At 45.9% G+C, this 24,615-nt stretch overlaps 1 protein-coding gene and 1 long non-coding RNA gene across 2 annotated transcripts; one reads left to right on the top strand and one right to left on the bottom strand.

Moving 5' to 3' along the window:
* The first annotated feature begins 4,117 nt into the window (after positions 1-4,117).
* On the top strand, positions 4,118-11,494 carry LOC135397078 (uncharacterized). The gene is made up of 3 exons (XR_010423582.1): positions 4,118-4,206; positions 5,396-5,540; positions 11,265-11,494. It is a non-coding gene; the product is annotated as an uncharacterized LOC135397078 (long non-coding RNA).
* On the bottom strand, positions 6,215-20,707 carry LOC135397077 (uncharacterized). Its single transcript, XM_064628415.1, has 7 exons — positions 20,529-20,707; positions 15,991-16,073; positions 13,236-13,328; positions 11,372-11,459; positions 10,715-10,761; positions 9,720-9,803; positions 6,215-6,326 (listed from the first exon to the last, which is right to left on the bottom strand). Exons 1-7 carry the CDS (start codon positions 20,581-20,583, stop codon positions 6,270-6,272), a joined length of 507 nt encoding a protein of 168 aa, XP_064484485.1. The 5' UTR covers positions 20,584-20,707; the 3' UTR covers positions 6,215-6,269.
* Positions 20,708-24,615: the final 3,908 nt, after the last annotated feature.

The raw sequence follows: 24,615 nt of genomic DNA, 5'->3' as shown, positions 1-24,615 counted from the left end.
TGGGGCGACAGAACCTCGACTGGTTCGTGCGCGGTGAGCTGGTAGTGTCGCCAAGAAGAGTGTCGGGGAGGACCATCGCGAAGCACGGGGAGACCGGGAGTAGAACTCGGTGGCCTCCGTGTGGGTCCCCGGTGGAACGTTGGTCCCGGTGCGTCTCGAGCGCCATTGGATGGGCTGCCAGCACCCTGTATCGAAGCCTGGTGGGAAGGCGAGGCGGGCAGGGTTCTTGGACCGCTAGCGTAGCAGATGGGGTGGTGCGGTCGACAGCGGCGTGCCACGACCGGTACAGGAGCTTGATGCTCGGGAATGTGCCGCTGGTGGAATCCCAAGGAGTGCCATCACGAAGCGTGCGGCGACGTGACGTGTGCGACCATGGCGACGTGAGCTGGGTAGATGAGTAAGGAGGGTAGAACCATAGTGCTCCGCGGTCGAGCGTTGCGATGCGTGGAGCCGCGGTGGATTGACGACGTCGCCTAGCGGTTCCTCGGTAGAACGATGCACCGTACCCCCGGAGGTGGGCTTGCAGAAATTTGGGATCGTGCTGGGCCGAATTATGGCCAACATGGTGTTCGTTGTTCGGGTCACCAAATGTACACTCTAAGAAAAAAAAGGAGTAAAACGGGGAGTAATTGCAGCTTCTACTCCCCTAGACTGCAATTACTTCCCATTTTAGTCCCCTAACCCGAAACTTAGTCCCGACATTTACTCCCCAGGACTGCGAATTGTCACTGAACTTTGCGAATGGTCTCCTGAATGCAACAGTCTACGTAAATATGCGCCCTCGGCCAATTTGATGGCATAAGGCTGTATAACTCAGCAAACGTAGCCATTTTCCAGCCACACAGTAAGAAACAGTTAGCACTTCTTCGCAAATTATGCCCTATGTATGGCGCAAGATGTATGTATCACTCGATATATCACGGCTGATGGTTTGCTTCAATTTATTTTCATGCATGCACACGAGTTATGTACCTGGGACTCTTAGAACAGCGCGTGAAATGCGGTCTCCAGTCTGTGGCATTCATTTACGCCCGTGCACTTACTCCCGAAAGGGACTATTTTTTGTGGCAATGCATTGAGTCCCCAAAAGGAGTAAAATTACTCCTTTTTTTTAGAGTGTAGAGGAGGTGGTGTTCCTCTACATGAGTCCTGACCGGCGATGACGGAATGTCCCAGCGGGCAGATGGTCGTGGCCTCACACTAGGACGGTGCCGGTAGAACTGCCGTGCCACCACCGTAGCGCGTGGCAGCAGAGGCACGTCTTCGTCATCACACACGGGCCGCCATACGTATACCAAACAGGGTCAACAAGGGAGGTAGATTCTTGATCTCTGTTCAGAGTGGCGGGAAAACAGACACACGCAGGGGCACACGAGAAGGAGAGAGAGTGAATTGTGTTTACGTGTGAGAATCGTGCATCTAATACTCCTACTTCCCCAGGAGGTGTCCAGAATCGTTAGCAAGTAAATTGATATTACCACAACGAGTTCTGTTTGATCATATAACCATATCCTTCGCAGTAGATAACATCTGGTAGGATAATACGTAAAGGTAATAAAAACTCATTATACCTTCGCCTGCTGACATTTTAAAGTTATTGGCTCCGTTTTGCCATTCACATATGTATATGCAGCTGCGGTTCACTGTTACGAAGGCGCGCATAATTATTGCGAACATGTACACTTGCTTGCGCTTCAGAGCAGCATACAATTACGATAACCATAAATGTCGATATCCGTGTGACACATGATATTTTTCAGTTACACAGCGTGAAAATTCAATATTGCAAAGTTCTAAGGATCTCCGGGCGAAAACTAGTGAATACAATGATCAGCCATGGGTGAAGCTCCTCATCGGGGACCAACCGGGGACATTGCGACGAAGGGAGGAAGGAAGCGAGAAGTGTTGGGCTAGGTGCTATACTTGTCCACGGTAATAGAAAATGCGGGTACAGAACGAATACAGCAGCAGCAGCAACAACGACGACGACGATAATAATAATTTTCAACTCCATTCACTTTTATTGCACGCGAAGCAACAGTACATAGCTGGCTCCGCCTAAGCCTAGAGGGATCGTGAACTAGGGCGGACAAACAATAAACGAAACACTGAATTCAGGGTACTGTGATAATTCATAATAGTATAGAGATGGGACGAATCCAGAATTCCATGAATCCGGATCCGGGTCCAAGAAAGATTCTGCGAATCCAGGCATCTTACGAATCTCGAATCTTTCGAATCCCATCTTCCAACAGAGTTTAAAAAGCCGAGGAAAAGGACTCTTCTACTGAACAGTGATTTGAAGCAGCATTTGATATCTTTGTTAAAAAAAAAAATCGGGGGAAGACATACCCACCCAGTCAGCACAAATTGTTGCAGTGACATTGCACCAACATTGCCACGCAATATTGATGTTATGGCGCATTCGAATCTGGGGCAAGCGTGGAGTAGCAACTGCGACAATGAGGAACGCGCTCAGAAGACCCTTTCTTTTCTGAATAACGCGTCCTGGAGCAGCAAGTCCCGAGTGGCTCGAGGCTAACATTTCCAATTTTTTCTTTTACAAATCAATCAATCAATCAGATCCTGCGCTCATCAAATTCGTGCTGGCCTGATGTCCGATAGGTTGATAGACTTGAAACGTCTGGTTATCCCCTATGCACTCTTGCTGAGTGGCATCGCTGATAACCCCCTGCGGAAAGTCAGGCGGGGCACTCCAGGAGAGCGAGAGTACGAGGAGCTGTCTAGGACAGCGGAGATTCTATATTTGTACGGAGTGTATCACAGGATCAAGAAGGCTTCAGAGCGTGTTTGTATCAGAGCGGTATTTTTTGCGCCAGGCAAACGTAGTGGTTGTGCGTGCGGGTGCACAGAGAGCAGCAGGCAGCACCTTCATGCGGGGTCAGTCACAGGAAGCCGTTTGTAAGCTGCTGCAGTGGGGTCGTTTATGATATTCCGTTGACCTGTGGCAAGTCCTGTGTATAGGGCAGGCGGGGAGGTGCATAAATGACAGGCTTCGTGAATATGCTAATTCCCTGAAATCAGGGACGGGAAGCGATCTCGCCCTCCACTGCTCAGCCTGTGGCTGCGCGCCACAATTACGCAGTGCGCGAGTCACTGCTAGATACAGGCACCAACGCCCCAGGGAGATATATGAGGCATTCACGATCTTTAACAGACAAGGAAGCTGTACCAGTGCAGCATCCATTGTTCTTCAAGAACGCTATCTTTTCTGTTGACGCTTGATCTACGCTTGGTCTGACCTACGCTTCTGTCCGCTACCTACTCTTCTATCTGACCGACGCTTAATCTGATCTACGCTTGATCTGACGCTTGATCTAAATGTGTGACCTGGGTAGCCTCGTGTCCCTTCTACTTTCTTCCTTTCATTTTCCTGCGGTTGGAGATTAAACTTCAGTTGTTAGTCGGCGCCTGTTCGTGTGTGATCCACTGATCTCTATAGTATTCGCTGCGAGATCGACCTATAGGGGGCGACACTGTCACCATTCGAGTGTGGGTAACACGTGGGTCGATGTTCGGATTTGATGGTTCTATTCCGCAATTCTTGTGTATATTCACCGGAAGATCACTTGTGCCGCGATGGTACGATACTGTTCGGTTCCCCAGTGCTCCACCTACTGCACTGAACGCGGAATAAACGTGTAAAAGCAGACGACGCGTCCACACTGCGGTAGTTCTCCGTTCTCCGCAGCGCGCCGACACCGTTCGATCTCGGAGCGAATAGGATGGATCGCGCATGGGGTGCTCGACAGCGTGGTCACCGGCCGCCATATTGGTGGGCCCAACGCATCCTGTCGTCTGCATTTAGTTCAAGCGGGGCTGCCCGTATTTTTTAAAATTTCTTAAAGGGCATGTCATGCTTGTTTGTTGCAGCTTTGAGTACACTTCACACGAACAGAGAAAGAGGGATAATTTTTCTCGGGTAAGCTCTTTATTTTGAGGAAAAATCTGTTTATTCGTATCGCACGCATGACAACTCGGACTTGCTTGCATTGCTACTTCGCTGGTGCCATTACCTACTAAGAAAGTATGTGTGGCTGCTCCTATCAATCTCAAAACCATGTATTTTCTATAAACAATGCGCTTGTGCTATGCAGGTTCCCCTCACAGTCACTCAGGTGCGCCGAAGAAGCGGATGCAGAACCTGCGCCAATATGCCAATTTGTTCCACTGTTCCTTAAATTGGTGAGCTTGGAAGTAAATAAACTGCTGTGTTAACCTCGTATGTGCAGTCGCTCCTATGCAGCATGTGTGATAAGTGCTCTTCGTGCACAGCGCTTCGAATTTCTGTAATGAAATACGCTGACAGCTGAACAAATGCAACGCACTCGTGACAATAACGTTATTTTAAGATGAGGAATGGGGAGTTTCATTGCCAGGGTCTATACTCCACCCCATTGCTGGTGGTCATGCGATGAATAAAATAATGAGCCCCTTCGCAATAAGGATCGAAGTCTTATTGTAGAACACACACAGAGACACTTGTAGAACATAATACGATAATGGAAAAAGTCAAACGAGAACCATATAACACGAAACCACTCAATAACGAACGAGAACCGCGGAACACCACACGGAAACCGAACAACAAACAAAGAATATAAAAACGGAAGTTCCTTACAATAACAAACAGTGTGAAAAATTTCTGAGCAAAAAGAATTAATTCTATGGGTTGACATTCACCGAATTCACGTTCATGCGTATGCTCCTTGTGCACGACACTTACGACCCCCTACGGAATACAGGCAGCGGATAAAAAAATGAAGGTAATTACTATTAAAAACTACAGGAACACGGCTGAAGCACGTTTGGAATATATCAGCATACTGATTCCTAGGAAAGATGCGTGCTCATCAGCAATGGAGCATTTAGAGCGCAATAAATACTCCAAATCAAATCGCTTCCCATTGTTTCCTATGGGAACAGCCGGCGCCAGTGGTCCCTCCAACATGCCGGCCGGTTGCCGCACCTCGCTCCCACGCGCCCCTCTCTGATCTGATCTACGCTTGATCTAGCGCGATCCAGCCTTTAGACATAGAGATCAGTGGCCTGATCCTTCTTGTCCTTGTTGTTGCACTGTATCGTTTTCACTACGTAAGTTATTCCTAGGATATTTCCATGACTCTGCGTTGGCAGGTCGCGGTAGCGGCAGCTATACTTATTCTAAGTTATGTGGTGTCGCGACGTGGCCTGGTATGATGAAGGATGTTTTACGGTTTGCTCGCATCTGTCCAGATTGTCAGAAGTCTAAACCCATGGGCGGACAGCCGCCAGGATTTCTGTACCCGATTGTCAGTCAGCCTTGGCAGATAACCGCATGTAGCGTACCCCAGAAATCCCCCGTATGGTAACCGATATCTGTTACTCATTACAGATCACTTCACGAAGTGGGTCGAGCTCTATCCCCTTTGGAAGTTTGTGAGAGCTCTGATCTGGGACCGACTGCTGGATGTCTTTTCACGGTTTGGATTCCCGGACCAACTTATCACTGATTACAGATAACGACTTGTACTTCACAAGTAAGCTAGATGTTTGTCGATACCTGCTCGGCATTCAGCATCCCCCTACCACCATCATCACCCCCTATCACCCCCAACCAAACACAACTGAGCGGGTCACTAGGAATACCAAATGATGATGGTAAGGCCTACATACCTTCAGACCTCCGACTCCGAGGAGAGACTGCCGAGCATACCATCCTCTACCCCGGTAGTTCTTATGGCGAACGCTCCGCTAAAGCAAGACACTTCGTTCGCTTTCTTCAGGAGGCGGGTCTTGCTCAACGAACCCTCTAAAACTTTGCTCTCACCGACGTACCCACGCACCCTCTACGCATCTCCACCCTTCACCCTCCATCCGTCTTTTCTTTCTTTTTTGCTATGGTCGTCACGACGCCTACTCCTGTATGGCCAACAACGGCGAGCCGATCCTGCCATTATCCCCCCCCCCCTGTTCTTACAGTGATTGACACGCAACAAGACGCTGGTATTTCTTTCTTGACCATTGCAGCAAGTGACTGCAAAACTTCTTGCACTTCCGCCGCCACTTACACTTCAACCAAAATGCGGTCCGATGATTTTGACTGAGACGTACGTTTTTATATGATTATATATTGTATTAGACCGTATAAAGAAAAGTATCTGTCGACAGTTGTCTCAACAGTTATTTTCACAGAGAAACAAAAACTCACGAGTATAGTGGCTATTCTTTATTTGCGGGCTGATTGGAGCTGTGATACGTTGAGCCGGTCACAAGACACAGTTGCCCGTTTCGTCACATTTACCGATCTTGGCAGTGTTTAGCATCTGAAATGAGGATATAGTAAGTGTATATGTCATGTATTTTCCAAAAAACGTAATGCGTCCGACCCCAGCGCAAAAGTCAGCAACAAAAGACTCTCCAAAGCAATGACAATTTACAGGTGTTGCAATAACGCTTCTGTCAAGAACGCCTGGTCCGGGGATACATACTAATGACGACTACTATTAATAAAGTAATAATAGTACGTACTTTATATCATTCGACTTACGGTGGAAAACACATTGATATATAATAAATAACTCAAATCGTACCCTATAGTATATAACAGACGCAATTTCCATCACGCTCCTCGTCACCTTAGTGCTAACCCTCTACAAATCCATGGTCCTATCTAAACTTGAGTATGCAGGCTCTGTCTGGGATCCTGGTGAAGCAACACTTATGAACGCGCTCGAAACCGTATTGAACAGAGCTGTTCGGTTCATCCTTCGTAACTACTACGCGCCGCAAGCGTTACATCTATGAAAGCTAACCTCCAGTTATCTATAACTTCGCAGTACGCCGACAAATATCCCGCCGGTGCCTTTTTCATAAAATATACTACCACAACGATTCGCTGCGAACTGATCTACTCCTTCCTCCCACGTACATCTCCCACCGCACTAGTCACCGTCAGAAAGATTCGCAGATTCGTTCATTCCAAGGACATCTACCTCCCTGGCTGGAGTTGGAGTTGGACGGACTAAAAACAATACGCAGAGGTTGAACTTGTCACCTGACAAGTTCTGCTACTCCGAGAAAAAAAAACAAGACAAAACACAAAAAAAAAAGAGAGAGAGAGAGATGACCGGGCCAGGCTGTACGGCGCACTGTTCACGGGCGCATGACCGTCAGAGGAACATATTTTTATGAAGTGCAGAAGACATCAGTCCCAATGCAAGACATTGCGGGCTGGACTAGCTCGTCTGGACAACAGAGCTTTCTCCATAGAGAAGGTCTTGGGGACGTAGGACACCAACCAGAGAGACGCCGCATTCAAGGCTCTCGTAGGCTTCATCTCAAGTTGTTCTCTTGATGCTCAGTACTAATTCATCTGTACGTGATGCCCAGGTTCCTGTGTGGCGCGTTCCCTGGTTGCATCACATCCATTTCACCGACTAAAAGTGCCATTTTGTGATCATGTAACTCACGTGATATGTATTATTTGTATTCCGTAACCCACAACTGCTTGCATGATTACAGTGTTTTATATCATTCTTATATAACAAACAAACCACTCTCCTCTGCTACGCTACCGCCCTGAGGGTTAATGAATAAAAAAATAATAATGCATGAATACATAATCGGCAGTAGATTTACAGGTAAGGTAAGGCACAGAACAGAAATACAGATGTGTGTGTGTGTCTGTCCTACCGCATAGCTCATGCCAGCATCGATGCCACATTATTCACGTGGTACAGTTTTAAACACTATAGCGTTCATGAGCGCACCCTTTTAGCTTCCGAGGCGTGGGGCATGAGGCACCCTGTGAGGCGACGCATATCTCAGCGTATGCCCCGCACTCGTTGGTTCCTGCTGTTGGATCACGTGTTCAAGTACGGCTACAAAACTGTCGTGAAACACGCCCGCTCCATGTAGCAGAAAAACGGATAGATAGCGAGAAACTGATAGCAGAAACAAATAGCCAAAAAACAGACAGCAAGAAAAATAGAATAGACATGGTTGTCTAACCTCCAAGCCGTTCTGTTGCTATACTGTGCTTTGTGTCCGGGAACAGTGTAAAATTATAAATAGTTGCCTCGTTTAAAAAAAGAAAAAGGAAAGAAAAAAAATCTCCAACGGCCTAGTGGCTACGGTGACGGCATTCCGCTCCTCAAACGCTGTAAGACAAATGTAGCCACAGTTCCCTGTAAAGTCGACCCAGGATGCACCATCCCCCCCCCCCCCCCCCGCGATAGTCCTGCCATTGCCCGCCTGATCGCGGCCGACTACGCAAAGCAGTTCCATCAGCTCCACAACCACCGTGAGAAAGGGCGAGCTTCAGATGGTCGCACGGAGGAATCTCACCAGTACAAAGTGAAACGTGTCGAGTGCGGGAGTGACTGAGAGCAACGCGAAGCGCATTCGTGCAAAAATGCGACAAGCTATAAGCGGGCCAGACTAACTCGCGAATACCACAAAGAGCTCCAAAATAGTGCAGAGTACCAGCTCTATCCACGCTGCAAGCAGGACGCGTGCTAGACAACCAAAAGCTGCTAATTCTCTCGATATTTCAGAAAATATGGTACAGCGGCCGGGGAGAACTGCTCAGCAAGGGCGCTCTTTTCCATCATGACTATGGCCGCCCGTACATGCCTCGTATGACTACATCAACCATTTGGGATCTTTGTTTTGATTGCTTTTCACATGCCCCATATTCGCAAGAGCTTGCACCGTCCGACTACGACATCTTTGCCCGCCTCAAGGAGCCACTTAGTGGCCTTAAACTTGACAATGATGTCAAGGCGCATGATTGGCTGCGCAGCCCCCACAAGACGTCCTTCCTTTCTGCTGTAATACAAACGGTTCCCAAACGATCGCGTATACTAGCATTGGAAACCTGGGGACTACTCGAAAAATGATTCTCCTAGATATTTCCGAGAATATTTGTTTTCATTGGTTCGCCGTTAAATTATTTATAAAGGTTTACTTGTAGAACCACCCACATAGTGGCTCACATCCATTTTGAACCTCGTCTTCAAAACAGATGGGGCGTTTTTGCACTGTGATTGTTACCTGGCCCTATAGAATATATCTAACAGTGCCCTGCCTGGGAAGCTCTTTGAGTCATTGGGGTGTTTCGCTGAGCGCGGTTCAAGAAAGAGGAAACAGCACTGAATGCCTTTCTTGGATACCCAACGATCAGAATCAATACTTTCTCGTCAATGTCTCCTGCGATTTCCTGCTGGACTAGTAGATGTGATCTTCCATGAACATCTAACTGTCCGCGGTACAACGAAGAAGAAACAGTACCGCACGACTTTCTTGAGTATCCGCCAGAGATTGGTCAATACTTTCTCGTGTCTCCCACGTCTTCCTCCTGGACTGCAATCGTGGTCGTATACCACATTCACAAGGAAAGTTTGCGCGGCGACTACGGATTTGGAATCTTGATGCAGGGGCACCATGTAGTCAATGCAGTCATGCTCCACAGTAACGTTAGCGGATAGCGTCCTGAGACGGGTCAAGCAAACACAGTTTCTTATGACAGGAGAAACATCATTTGTACCCAAGTGGACGTGCCCCAACATATTGTTAGTCACCGACTAGGAAAATACCGTTGATAGAGTTCTTTTCACAGATAAATTTGAGTCACATCGTTACTTTAGAGTTGTTAACTATTGTGCGTCTTCCGGTGTGCCCTGAACAGGTATGTTTATTTATATATTGGCCCTTACCTGACACACTATGCCGTCGGGGCGGTTGGCATGCCCCGAAGCATCGTTGCAGTAATATTTGCACCCGAAAGGTCCATGGTCGTTCTGTTTAAAAGAGAAGGAGGGTCACATGATATGCTAGCGTGGGAGTTGGGACGAGATGCTCAGTCTGCTGCTCTTGGGAGCATGCTCAAACTGCAATTATTCTGACACGTATCTTCAGCTATTTTGTGATTCGCCGTTGCTGAACTGCGCCTGTTGTGCTCAAAGCCATTAAGAAAGATGTCATCTCAAAGGAGCCAGATGCAAAGTATTACAGCACTAAAAAAAACTAAATACTATATTCCTACACCTAGCAACAATAACAGATGAATGGTAGCTATGACATGTGCTACTTATACCAAGCAGGCCATAGTTATAGGTGTGACATATGTGGACGTACTGGCAATATGTAACGGAACAAGGATGCTAACGAGAAAAGAAACGTCGGGTTCAAGGGGTGAGGCACCAATGATCATGATCGACGCCGCAGTGTGTGGTCTGTGAATTACTTTCGATAATTATAATTAACTGTTGATCAATTTAATTTCGATCAGGGAAGTGGCAAAGGAAATATTTTTTAAAGCATTTTCTTACCGTTGTGCAAAGCAGACGGTTTCATCGAATCGAGTGTGGTGGCAGCCCCATTTCACGCACTTAGTCAATAGAGAAAATGCTTCGCAACAGTGCAACAACGACGCTTTGCGCCAATGATCATGATTCAAGTACTTAACTAAAAGTGTAGTGGTCTGTGAAATGGTACGATGTAGGTATCTTGAACTATTCTTCATTTTGAAAATCATTTCAATGCACTGTTAAATATTAGATTATTAAATATCAATATTAAAATTAAATATACGTTTTCTGTGCCCTTCAAATATATAGATCTGTAGAAGAAGGTATAATAAAGGTAGAAGGGCCCATTTTTATACCTTGCTTATACCTCTTTTTTCTTGCTAACAGTGTACAATACTTACATATAAATAGTCATGACCTGGCACGCAATCTAGAGTTCTTTTGGGCGCTGCAAAATAGATAGAGACACATGGGATGGATATGTGGATACAGAAGAGCAAACAGATCCAACGGTGATAATTGATCGACGCGCGGTGTCGATATTTTGAGGACGCGCGACTGAGATAGCGCTGTGGGAAGAGATATAATTAAGAATGCAGGAAACGGTACACCAGCTAATACTTGCTTTACCGAGGTCCCAGGTCATCGCATATCCACATGACACTATGACACTAATTTTTTACAGCCTGCTCATGACTGCAAGTGTAAATTCGTTCATTCTGAAAAAAAATCGAGCATTAGCGGGGAATATCGCTTTAATTGCGCTGCTATTTTTTTTTCCATTTGGTTGGCGAAGTTTTATAACCAATAATATCTGCCTCCCAGTATAGTGGCAGACTGCTTAGGGCGGAGGTTGTGCTCCCTGAGAACTGTTTGCTGGCCTGCATTACAAGCGGCATACAGTTTTGCTTTTTCGATCTCATTTGCACATGTTCTCCAATGTTTTTTCAGAACACATCCGGCGCAGCCACAATTTGTGCACTACTTTCGCAACATGGCCCGTAGCATGTGTTCATGACGGTCACGTGAGTGCATTCGAAGTTGGCCCGTAAGCTTACTGATCATCTTGAAGAGTGCCTTTGCCCGTGGGATTGGAATACAGTCTCCATTGTAGCATGCACCGTTCCTAGCATGCAAGCCGAATACCTGAAAAGGAATAAAACTGTCAATATCGCATTGCACACTATGATGGCATGATTGGACGCTTTGGGCATACCCCGGTGTACTGGCTACGGGGATCAATGGAGTGATCGATCTTTGTACAGGCATTCTTTCAAACCTGCACTACCTTGCTGTGTAGATTTGTACTGTCCCGTCATCGAGGAATTTCACGACACGTGAAAGTTCCGCCGTACAGGACAGTACGTCTAAATTTGTACCGGACTATACCGTACCGAAAATTTGATGCGGAATATTTGGCGCGTTTTCCAGGTTACCGAACTGCGTCAGTGGGTCAAGGCTTAGACGGTGACAGACGCGAGAATACAGCGTGTCGAATGCTAGCGAAGTTTGCACTTCCTTGGCTTGGCTTGACTTGACTTATTGCCTGTGACTACCGACGACTACGCTCCCGGACACCAACAGAGGTCCCTTTCTATTTAGTGATAATATTGGGCAAAGCCTGATGTGCCGGTGGTGCAATTTTACAAAACAAAGTAGCCGTAGTGTCTTTAGTTTGAAACTTGCCACTACCCGCATTAGCGCAACCAAGCCCATACCTTCAATGCTCAGCATAGAGTCTGTCGGTGTCCGCCCATTCCATCGAACGCCGTTTCATCAACGCCGTTTTGTCGAACGCCTTTTGGACGAACGCTGTTTCATCGACGCCTGACCAAGGTTAGGTTTTACGTATTTCACACGTTGCCGCAAGAAAAAGCGGCGGCTACCGATTCGATGAAACTGCGTTCGATGAAATGTCCATTTTTTTTTACGAAATGGCGTTCGATGAAATGTCACGGAACCCGTCTGTCACTGTTTTTAACTACACACAGCAAATATTCAAACTGTCTAGTCCTCCCAATCTTCGTTTTGGTATTCCAGCAACATATTTAGGGATTTTTATTGCCGTTTCGTGGAAACCAGAAAGATATATTGAAGAGTGGAACGTTTAGCGACACGGCAACATGGAAGAATTTCAGGTCGGGATCCGCCGGGATTTCAAACAAAGGCCGCTCGTTTACCGGGCACCGTCCTCAATGATTGACGTTGTAAGGGTGGTGTATTGCATGTTCGAAAAGTTCAGGCACCCAGAGTGAAGTCTTTTGTGGACGGAAAATTTTAACCACTGACCGCATGGCTCAAGTGAAATAAACACCTTCGTCCTTTGACCGCTTTGTTGAGTGGTTACGTTGGTTACTGGTGAGTACATGTACATGTCGCTGTCTGTGTTTTTCGACGAGCGCTACATTTCACTCGTTCATCTTCTGCTGGACTTTGAAGCTGGTGTTGTGTGTGTCAGTTGTACTATATGTTTGAGCCTCAGAACAGTTACTTTCGATCGGCTTAGGATGCTTTAAGGGGAGCAACCCTTCTTATGATATTTTGATGCAAGCTTCCGTATAACTCAAAGCGAACTCAGAAGGGCTCTGTGCCTTCACGCGAGTCTTATGTTTCTCTAAGAGTATATCACTAGAGCTGCACTTGTACAAGTGCAGACGACGATGATACCCTCCTACAATCATGTAGCGTATAGGGGACGTATCGCGATAAGGGAACTTCAGCTGGGTATGTTGTGCGAGCTTGTCCTTTTTTTCCTTGTCCACATTTGCTTGTTGGTATCATCGTCCTTATCAGATAACGGTGACAGCTTCGCGCTGTGTAGGTAGTTTCTCCAAACGATTAGTTACATCAAAGGCCAAAAAGAAGGAATGCAGCCCTCACCTGCCCTTTGCACAAATAACACGATACAGAACATTAACTTACCAAACAAGATGATTCCTTCTCCTCATAGTTGTAGCATGAAGTGGATTTCTGGAGAGCGCACATGTAGCTGCAGGTAAGCAAGCTACCATTATACTGCAAGTGATCCAAGCAAAGGCAATCCAATTAAAGGTGGGAGGGGATATATTTATTAAAAAAGAAAAACGAAGAGAACAGAAAAAAGCGGAAAGGTCAGCCAAGCGGTGTGCCGACTTGCTATTCCGCAAGCCGAGGATATAAGTAGAAGCCAGTAGGAAATAAAGCAATCGGAAGAAACTAAATAAAATAAACTAGAAAGAAACTAATACACTAACAAAAAGCGATAGGAGGGGTGACAGTAAAAGTGGGGGGGGGGGGTGTATTTATTACAAGAGAAAAAGAAAGAAAGACAAAAAAAAGCGCGCAAAGGTCAGCCAAACGGTGTGCCGACTTGCTATTCCGCAAGGGTATAGGTATAAAATAAAGTAACCGAAACAAACCAAATAAAATAAACTAGGAAGAAACTAATAAATTAACAAAAAGGCAAGAGAGGGATGAGAGTAAGAAAAAGAAAAAAAAAAGAAAGAAATAGAGAGCAATGTCCATGTGGTGAGAGGTGAGGGTGACACCGACGAATCAGTTGACACAAGACTTCACAAGCTGAGAGTTCACGGGCTATGCATGAGGAACGTCAGAACTGCCTTTGTCACAGACCGCTGTGCCGGACATCGTACGAGGCCGAGTAAATGTGGGCATGAGAAGCAACGCATATACATTTTCTAACCGCCGCTTTAGCTAAAAGAACATGCTCGTTGCATATGGTCAGTTTTCAAATGGTTTGCAAGGTACCCTTTCGGCTAGTGTTGCCTCCCGTAAAATTTTCTTACGTGTAGAAAAGTTTGTTGACATATGTGTTGCGTTTATACATTTATTGAATCCTCGACAGCAAGGTCACTAACGGTTAGTTGAGTCGGCCAGCTAAAAAAACACAAAAAAGAAAAGCAAAACAAATATGGAGAGCTCCACAAATAGATGCAACAAATAGATGCCACAAATAGCAAAACGGATACAACCACCCTGCATAGGGGCTCAGGCAGTTCTTATGCATTTCCATCGCCCTAGTCCAGTGAGCATCGACGTTGCTCTCAGCTCCTCACCGGAGTATCATGTTGCTCCGGTGTTGTGACCCTGTGTGCGACTTTTCAGTTGTAGTTTTGTGTTCTTCCTTTCCTTTTCTTTGCTTCGTCTTTTCCTTGCCTTTTCTTCTTTGTCTTCCCCTTTTCTCCTTTTTTCTTTTTCTTTTCCTTTTCTTTTCTTCCCCATTTTCCTTCTTTTGGAATAGCAATGCGACCTCCGTATGGCTGACCTTCCCTTTCTTTTTTCTTAATAAACATATTCTCCCCCCCCCTGCCCCTGTGTCTTTCAACATTCAGGCTTTCACAGCCTCAATGCAACGAAGTTATTCCCATGTCATGCACAGGGCCCAAGTCAAAGAGGTCATACGTGTGGGTCAGGTCATGCGGCGAAATTCAACTCCAATTCCAAAATTTAAAATCCAAAACTCAAAAGTGCTTGCTACTGGCCTTGGCGTTTGCAAATGTATCGATAGTTTCCTTTGTGTCCAGATCATTCAGGAGCTTCCTCTCGATGGAGAAAACTGCAAAAATGGCGAATTCCACTGGTCGATCTGGAGCAGCTTTTTTTGCCCCGCGTGTTTCACTGGTCGCCGCGAATCAGCCTGCTCCGCGACAGAGCAATCTTTCTTGCTCCGTTGCGGAATCTCGGATTCGACCGGAACCTAGTGATGCAAAAATATCGCGATGTTCGATATCGATAAAAATCAACATCGTAAAAAAATAATCGATAAAATCAATGAAAATATCAATACTTATATATCGATATTTTATCGATATATCGGTATTTTTAAAAGAAATATGGGTGTTTTAAAAAGAAATATCGATATATCGATGTTTGAATAGCCGTACCGACATTACTTGAACACTTAAAAAAAAAAAACTGCCTTTGTTTTATTATCTTCCGTGCGTATTACCGCTGAGGCACGTTTGTTTGTTTGTTTGTTTGTTTGTTTAATTTCACTACAAACGTAGCGAGGAAGCTACAGGCTAAAGGTAGCATAGCTACCTGACACGGCCTGAGCACCTCAAAAATTTCATACATGTAAATACATAAATATATACTATACACATGTACATAAAACAAACAAACACAAATCTATTAATTGGGAACATAGTCCTAAAAACAAACATATATAATATTAAACAAACATATACGGTTATATATATACATGTGATGAACACAGGAACGCATTGTTACCAAGAATTTGCTAACATCGGGGGTGTAGCAAGAAAAAAAAAAGGGGGGGGGAGTCATCATTACAGCTATTTCGTAAAGAACAAAATTTGGGTAGTGTCACCAAAAATTTGGGGGGAAGGGGTGTTGGGGGGGGGGATCTGGATAAATCACTGTGTCAGTCTGCTGGAGTGATCGAATGAGGGCTTTCAGTTGCCTGGCGGCGAAGTCTGGTTGGGGCTGATTGGCCCTGATCCCCTCTGTGGGCCATGCACAGGCAGCAGCTGGTGACCCCGGCTGCCAGTGGTTGCGCCGCTGCTTAGTGGACTGGTCTGATATTTTTTCGCGGTAAGGTTTGTCGCGTCAGCCCGCCTCTAGCCACAACCCACATGTTAGACTGGTACGCATAATTCAGATGTAATCTCAAACGCGTGGATTTAGACGAGAGGATTTCTGTTGCCTTGCTTACCTTGAGACGCTCGTACGAATGACACCATCCTCCGAATCTCTCGACCCATTCGCAGGCTATATTGCCACTGGCAGGAGTCGCTGCTGCAGTGAATAAACATTCATTTATTACACGTTTTCGGACAGAGTCAGTTGCTCGCACAAGAGTCCCAGGATGACGATTACATTGATTCTACATTTTAATTCATTATACTTTTACCTGGCTTCGCACGTTCTCGTGGCGTGCCTGAGCAATGCTAGTTCGCCGAGGGCGACTCATGGTATGCCCGGTATTATATCATGCCGAAGAATTCGGGACAAAACCTAAAGCGGGATTCACCTGTTCATGTTGCAATAGCGTCCAGGTATTAGAAATCTAAAACCGCGTGCGAGACACTCCGCTGACAGCGCTCTGCCTTTGTTCGCTAGTGGCATGTTTCCTGTGGCAGGGTGAAGATTTTAATGCAATTTCCTTGCTTGAATATTGGGATCTTCGAGGTTCCATGTAGGTTCGAAATTTTCGACATGTAAAGGAGGCTTTATTTCCTGCATTGAAGCGATGGGGTGAAGCCCACCAGCATCATATGCGCCATATTCCAAACACCTAACTCGTGAAGAGTTTGACCCCTACGTGTGACCTAGTATATAAAGCAGAAAGTTTGCAAGATTAGAGTTTACTCAAGTATCTGGCTATCGTCTTACTGGATGCACGGTCTCGTAAAATACGCCAAAGGCAACAACAACGTGCGGACACACCTCTCCAATTAACGTGAAGAATCAAGTAATTTTGCAGCACAAAAGATCTATACCTAGAGTGAATGCTGACGCGTCTGCGCAGTGGTGATTTACAGGGTCACAGACAATAACAACAACAATAACTTTATTTCTAAGATGAGATATGGGGACTGTCATCGCCAGAGACTGTACTCTACCCCATCGCTAGTGGTGATGTGGGGAATGAAGTAATGAGCCTTCTCACAAGAAGTATCGAAGTCCTCACGCGTAACATCGCTTTCGCACAACTTAATTGTTAAGATGATGAATGGGAAAGCTTGCGCTTGCAGATCCTTCCTGCTTATTTAGGATCTTAGTAGCAACTAGGGATATTCCCAGGATTTTCGTCCCGTTGATTGGTGTTCCCTGGGAAGGGGGGTGGGGGTGGAGTAGCACCCACATTTCGCTTTTCTTTTCTGACTTTTTTGGCCTTTGTGGCAGACCATTCGCAGGGGTGTTGGAAGATTATGGGGGGGGGTGTCTTAGGGGGTGTAGGACGGCGCTGGGAAAATCCCTGTCTCACTCGGTCACTCCCCCTCACACTCAACAAACAACGACTGTATTTGAGCCATGATCAGTGTGGAGTTTCATCGTGGAATTCGCCGTGTCAGTGGCACAAAACCAACTGCGACACACAGACGCACGCACGCCCACACACACGCGGGCGTACACACATATGCACAAACACGCATACACACAAACGCTCATACGAGCGCACAAAGACACGTACAAACGCACGCACACACACACTCACACAAGCTCAAACCGACACACACGCTCGCTCACGCACACGCATGCGCATGTACTCTCACACACACGAACCCACACAAACGGTCGCACACCCACACGCACACGCTCGCACATACATAGTCTCACGCACGCACAAACAGACGTGCCCCCCCCCCCCCCACAGAAACATACGCACTGCTAATCAGACAAACAAATCGTGCGATTTCAGCTGCATGCTGAAAATACAAAATTTGTTAAAATCAAAATATGAAAACTCGTTTTTGATGTTGTGGGTTTCATATTCTTCATACATACCATTGCAGTGGATAAAGAGGAGGCTATTGGGCCGGGCATGGATACGTGCGCTGGTGCAAGGAGAACTGTGTCTGACGGGCTCGGACATAACGGACTGCGAACCCTCTATGCGAGCTTGTAACAATACTCAACAATATGCAACTCAACAATACAATATGTAGGAGAAGTACGCAGCATTACCGTCGCTGTGCCAACAGCCACCCATGCTGTTTCAGAAGCGACTGGGAAACCAATTTTAAACACGCAGGGATCACAAAGCCCCTTGCCTATCGGAACCTGTCATGCGCCTGACACGGAAGCGAGGGCACTGACGTCATTTCCGCACGAAATTACAGGTGACATAATACACACTCTTATTTATCTTACTCTTATATATCTTACACACTGTGCTCTTTGCTCTATGGGATATTCTATTGTCCAAGCGGTCGCGAGCATATGCAGATTTCAACGTTGTTCATTTTGGTGCATACCTTTTGCACTGCATGAGGATGTGCTCCGTGTTTTCATCGTTGCACACGCTGAACACTTTCCTGAAATAGCTCTGCCGAATTTATGAAGAAACTGTCGACCATACGGGACCGTTCAGGCGTAAGCGGTACAAAAGTGTCTCAACTCAAAACTTGGAACCTAAATGGAACCTCAAAGATCCCAATATTCACCCAAGGAAATTGCATTAAAAAGCTTCGCTCTGCGACAGGAACGTGCCCCTAGCGAAGGCAGAGCGCTGTCAGCAGAGTGTCTCGCACGTGCTTTTACATTTCTAATACATGGACGCTATTGGAACATTAACAGGTGAAGCCCGCTTTACGTTTTGCCCCGAATTTTTCGACATGATATAATACCGCGCATACCACGAGTCGCCGACGGTGAACTATCATCGCTCAGGCACGCCGCGCGACGGTGCGAAGCCAGGTAAAAGTAGAATTAATTAAAATGTAGAATCAATGTAATCGTGAGTGTCTAAACATACGCTGTATGCCCGACGGGACACCGATTTTCAAATCTGGTCCTATCTCCAGCCACAATTGTTGATTTTCGTGTGTTCAAATGCTGATTTTCATGGAAACTTTGAAGGAACGGTCCGATACATGGAAAAGGTCATGACGTCACAGGGTTAACTAACAGTAGGCGGCACCGCCCGCTATGTCTTGAATACACCAGCTGCCTTTACCTGTGCGCCAGCAATGCCGTGCCCTACATTATCGCGCCAGAAGTGTTCAGAATGTGTAGTTCGAAAGGGGAGTTTTAGGGAATATAGGGATATAGGGAATATAGTAACCTACTTTTGGGGCCTCGGTATCCGCGTCGTGTCAAACAGCCCCCCCCCCCCGCTTGTTTGTCTCTTTATTGCGGAGCCGCTCCAGTAAGGGTATATAGCAAGTCTCGAATGATTTTGAACATATTGAGCACATTGGAATGCCTTTCCGGTAACGGTTTCGAAAATATGGTGCACCAAGCACCAGATCTCTTTCAGGTGCCTGAGCCATTCCAGCTGAAACCAAGAGAGAAGAAACCAAAGAATTGTGTACATTCCCTTAACCGTGTGCATGTTGGATATAAATTTTCTTTCTCGAGATATCGTTTTATTGAACATTGGGGATCCTCAAACTTGGCCGAAAACATGGAAAAGTGTTGTCCGCTCAGCGCGTCCTTCTGACACACGCGGACGACATTTCTGTCCTCTATTTGCCTTGTATTAGAAGGGAAGGGTCGATGTAGCTTGACAAGGGCATATGGAACGATAACAAATCTGGTGACGTGTTGAGAACTCAAGAACGGAGCGTGTTTTGGGCCAAATTCCGATCAATTTTCGGCATGTTAGTATTCTTGTAAGAGCCCGATATTATTTGTACTCGTAATCTTCTGGATGGTGATTAGCTTCACATAAAAATAGATATGATGGTAATCCGCAGGTGGTGCTGATGAAAGGGCTCGCCGTTGTCGGCCTCACAGAGGTGGGCAACGTCACGACCGATGCCCTGGGCCGACTTCTGAGGAAACTGTGCCGACATAACAACAACTTTTTATTTCTTTATTTATTTATTTATTGGTATTTTTATGGTTCCCATGAACAGCACTTGCCACTTTATTGTGAGATGATGGATGGGGAATTTCATCCCGAGGGCCGATACTCTACCCCATTGCTGGTGGTCATGCGGGGAACGAAATAATAAGCCCCTTCACAATCATGATCGAATTCATGTTGTATCCAAAAACGTGAAGAGAGCTTTGACGGCAGAGCGCTGGTGGGCTGGATGTGGCCAGGGGCAAAGCGATTTTGTGAGAGAAAGGGGGCGAGAGTCTGGTTTGTTAAGGGGTCCGGAGAATATGGTTCGGGAAGGTTGGTAGTGTGGGCAATCGAGAAGAGTGTGCTGTAGATCTTCTACAGCACCTCAGTGACAGCATTTGGGAGAGTCAACTTCTCTCAAGCGGCATCGGCACTGCGCTGTAAAACACACACCGACGCGCATTCGATGAACTAATGCGGCGTCTTTACAAAAGGTATGTTCAGGCACGCGGAAAGCGAGCGCTGGATCAACTGTCTGTTTGTTGTTTTTAAGTATCGGACACAATTCTAGCGTACCGAACTCGCAGGGCCTACACTGGACAGAGAGAAACGATCGAAGGACTAGAGGCTTTCGTAATATGGACCCCCCAGTTCCCACGTGCTAGCCCGTAAAACCATGTATTACGATTATTTGTCATCGAAAGTGGTACAACAGTAGTTAAGCGTCCACTTACAGAACTCCAAATACGCCAAGAAGGCGACGATGAACTTGTCAGCTATCTGGATCATGTCTGTCACCTTTCGCTGTGTATCTTGAGTGAAGGGCTCATGCGCAACATGATTTATATATAAACGCTCAGGTGGACAAAAATAATCCACAGACCGTCTACCCAGGCGACGTTCATGATGGGGCTTTCGAGCGTTAACCGATGTACGCGGGAAGCAATTTGAAATGACAAGCGCCAACATTGTCGATTTTTTTCATCGAAAATTGTTGTATGACTCAACAATCAGAACGTACCAGGAATTGGACGCGGCAGCTGTGTGACCGTACACGTAGCAGCACACTCCAAAGAGCATCTTATTTCGAATTATGTGACAGATACATCAGTCCAATAAGCTCATTTCGTCAACAGGTGCCTACAAAGGTTAGCAAACCAATTGAGGTTGCAACACGGACTGCAGGTTGAATTTCATGATAACCACATTCTTGTAATTTGAAATGAAAAAAAAAAAAAAAGGAGATGTTACTCGCGACACATCCTTCGCAGAATAACATCTGGTAGGCAATGTCGTAAACTTAGTAAAGGTTTATTATATTTGTCAGCGCTGTGAACCACATACAGGGTGTCCCAGGAGAGGATGTACACTCAATTCGTCAAAATATGTTTTACTTAAAAGAAAAATTGCAAGCTACTTGAAATACACTGAGAGAGACTTTTGCCACAGATTGAGGCCGTTTGCATTCGGATTCGGGCGACGCATTAATTATGTTAATTTTCATGATTAAACTCGAAAAATTGCCAAGCAAAGGCAGCATCTTTCTTCCTCAATTCGGAGGCCTATGGCCGTAACACATTATTCCAATCAAAATAACCGATTTTTTCACAAGATTTCGACAAAACTCACACAGAAAGGGAACATATGATAAAAAAGCGAATAAAACGCAAGAGAACGTATCGCAAAAAGCAAAAATAAATAAATAAATAAACACACACTCACACACACATAAGAGAATGCGTATGCTAACGCATTTCCGCCGCATTGGTTACATTAATCGTCCTTCAGATTTTTGTGACAGGTTGGATAGAGGGCAATTAAGGCAAAAAGGCGAACGCTCCCTCTCTCTTCGAAGCAACGGCAGCAACCTTATCATTCGTGGCAATTGTTGGGGCGCAACGTGCTATGCGGTGAAGCTCTGTTTTTACGGTGTTTGACGCGCAACAAGGCACTGGTGTTTCATTTTTAATCATCGCAGCAAGAAGTAAGTGAAAATTGTGCTTCATGTAGGTGATGCCAGTGTCAAATACTTGCAATGAAATTGCCTTCTCTCATTGTAACATTTTGTCCTGAGCATGCTATCCCGACGTGTAGAAGAGCGGCTGGAGAGCGTCGTTCATGTTGGCGTACAATAAACTGATATGAATCGTGAGAAAAGAACGAAAAATGTACAACGAAGGCATCCATGGACCGGTTGCACTAAAGTTTCGTCCGGCGGCCGCAGCGCCAACTGCCTTCCTCTAGTATAGAGCGTCCTTGCTAGACGGTCGTGTCCGGCGTGTTCCCTGCATTACCGCCGTACCGGGTACGTCATCTCCCTTGTGGAAATCCTTGCGCCACGATTTTTCCGTGCCGCAGTGTAGGTGATACATGCCCCTGTACGGAAAAGCCTCCGGCTACACGACCAGAAATGGCGCTGCAGGATACGGTTCGGGGTGCCCACAAACGTCGTGAAACAGGCTCATATGTCGACACTCAATTGTCCTTTGTACTGGGAGACTGCCTTTTGATAAGTGATGCGCGGCGTGCCATTCACAGGTCATAGATGTGTGTTGGAGTACGTGGGAGACACAGTTGATATTCAGTTGGAGACTTCTCAGATACCGCGAACAATGTGTCATTTATCGCCTGGCGCTTGCGTTGTGTTGCAACCTTTAACCAATATTCCAGGCTTACCGTTCTAAATGAATGCGAGCAGGTCAAGAAGTAATTATCATTCACTTCAACAGGACCAGTTCACAAAGAAAAAAAGAAAAAAAAGAGTCGTAACTGGTCTCTAACACGTAATGATATCTGGACATACAATGCTGACCTTCTTGCAACAATGCCTTCGCACTGAGCAGTTGTCATCACTCTTCGAGGAACGAGGGTTTTGTCATTACTAACCGTTCGAGAATTCAAAGGAAAGAAGAATCCAATGTGTGATCAATTATACCACAGCCTAGCAGATGGTGCATTCACAACACAGCAGCTGATCGTCCTTATTGAGATTTTGGATGGATTTCTAATAAAAACCAGATGTTCCGTGACATATGCGGTGCACACGACCACTGCGCAATGCATCAAATCTAAATAAGTTGCGAAGCTATAGGTGAACTTACTGCCTTTCAGTCTTGTAGAATATAGCCGAAATTTGCTCCTTGGTGAAACGCCGAGAATTAAAACCACCTAAAATTCCTCACTCTAAAAACTAAAACTCCTTTTTAGGTGTAACTGGGGTGTATTTGGGGTGTATTCATTGCTCTACTCCCTTATTACACTCCGAAGGAAAATTCTGTTTTTGGTGTTAAATGGGTGTAATATGTATATGTCACGCTGTGCAGGGTATACTTTCAGGAATTGGTGTGCAAAAGCTGTAGTGGCCATCCAGGTTCTAATGCTTCGCTACGACTGGTGTGGCAACAGTGTGCTGTTTACTCTGTGTACTCTGTGTTTTCCAGCTATGGCGGTTGGAGTTAGTTGTGGTAGTTTTCGTGTTCTTTGAGCAGATCCTTTGTTGAACCACAGGTCACTTGACCATCTGAGTTTAGTATGACACTGCAACCATTACGGTTCTGGGTCTCGAACGGAGGCAAGCACAGGCTGCGCCATGCCCATGGCAGAGAATAACTTGTTCGAGCGGATCGCTGCATATCGTTCTGTTTGGTAAGTGTCGTCGGTGTATTTTCTCTTGTCTTGTTGATTGAGGTGCCTGTGAAGCGGGTATTTTCAGATTAGGTTTGAAACTTAAGTGGAAGGCACGGATTAGATCAGAGAACAGTGCGCGCCGCGTTGCAGTGGTTACATGTGGCCGTTTGGAAAGTCAAGAGGTATAGGTAACAAACGGAGTTGGTGCGATTTGTGGTAGAAAGTAAAGCAGCGGGCAAGAGTCAGCGACTCAAGAGGCAAGAGGTAGCGGGAAACGAAACCACAAGGCCACAACTCTCTGATTTCCGGTCAGATGTGCTGAGTCAATGGCTGTGCGTGTCTTCTGAACAAGGGGCTTGCGAGTTGGTATGTCGGCGATGTCGGCTGGGTGTGATTGGTAGAACACTTGACCAAAAATTGGAGAGGCATGAGTTCGAGCAGTCTTGGGAAGTAACTTAGTTACAAGTAACCAGTTACAGTAACTACCGTATTTTCCGGTGCATAACGCGCGCGTTATGCAGCAAAAAAGTGCTCTGAAGAGGTCCTGCGTGTTATCTAACAGTGCGCGTTGTACACGGAAATATTTTCCTGCAGCGTTCCTTTTCAGGTCGGTGACATACAAATTCAGGCCTCTTCCAGAGTGTGCTGTGGCTTTCTCCGATATCTCTTAGGGTCACTTAACAAAACCGGCGAATGGGCACTGGAGTTCATAAAACGTTAATGATGCTGCTTAAGGATGCTATTCAGCAGTCAATAATCTTGAATTCATTTCAGAAGAATGGCGTGATTGAGAACGGACGCGAAAAGGAAAGCAGACAGGAGACTGAACTATACTGTGACAGCGACGCCGTTGCATCGGAGTTTAACGGATTTGACTAAATGTGTTTCAAATATAGCATATGCATATATGATACACCGCTTTGGTTTATTGTGTATACCGATGGCAGTACAGAAGCTTGTAGCGCCATTCCGGTGCGCGTTATGCACCGGTGCGCGTTATACATCGAACTTTTTTTCAAATTCGGTCCACTTTTAGGGGTGCGCGTTATACACCTGAAAATACGGTAGTTACAAAAAATGTAACTATTGACTGTAACTAGTTACTGGTACGGGAAATGTAACTTTTTACTGTAACTAGGTACTTTTCTGGGTAACTAGTTGCAGTAACTAGTTACTAGTTTTCGAAATCGCAGA

The sequence above is a fragment of the Ornithodoros turicata genome, chromosome 6 (assembly GCF_037126465.1).
Source record: "Ornithodoros turicata isolate Travis chromosome 6, ASM3712646v1, whole genome shotgun sequence".
NCBI classification, from domain to species: Eukaryota; Metazoa; Arthropoda; class Arachnida; order Ixodida; family Argasidae; genus Ornithodoros; species Ornithodoros turicata.
The sequence above is the reverse complement of the archived record's forward strand: the minus strand, read 5'-3'. Positions and strand labels throughout refer to the sequence as shown.

What these genes read in the sequence shown, in the direction of transcription:
- LOC135397077 (XM_064628415.1), bottom strand. Translation starts at nt 20,583, where the DNA reads ATGATCCAGATAGCTGACAAGTTCATCGTCGCCTTCTTGGCGTATTTG. An exon ending in CTTGGCGTATTTGGAGTTCT is followed by an intron (nt 16,074 to 20,528) that starts GTAAGTGGACGC and finishes TATTCACTGCAG; the next exon opens with CAGCGACTCCTGCCAGTGGC. An exon ending in GGCACTCTTCAAGATGATCA is followed by an intron (nt 10,762 to 11,371) that starts GTAAGCTTACGG and finishes TCTATTTTGCAG; the next exon opens with CGCCCAAAAGAACTCTAGAT.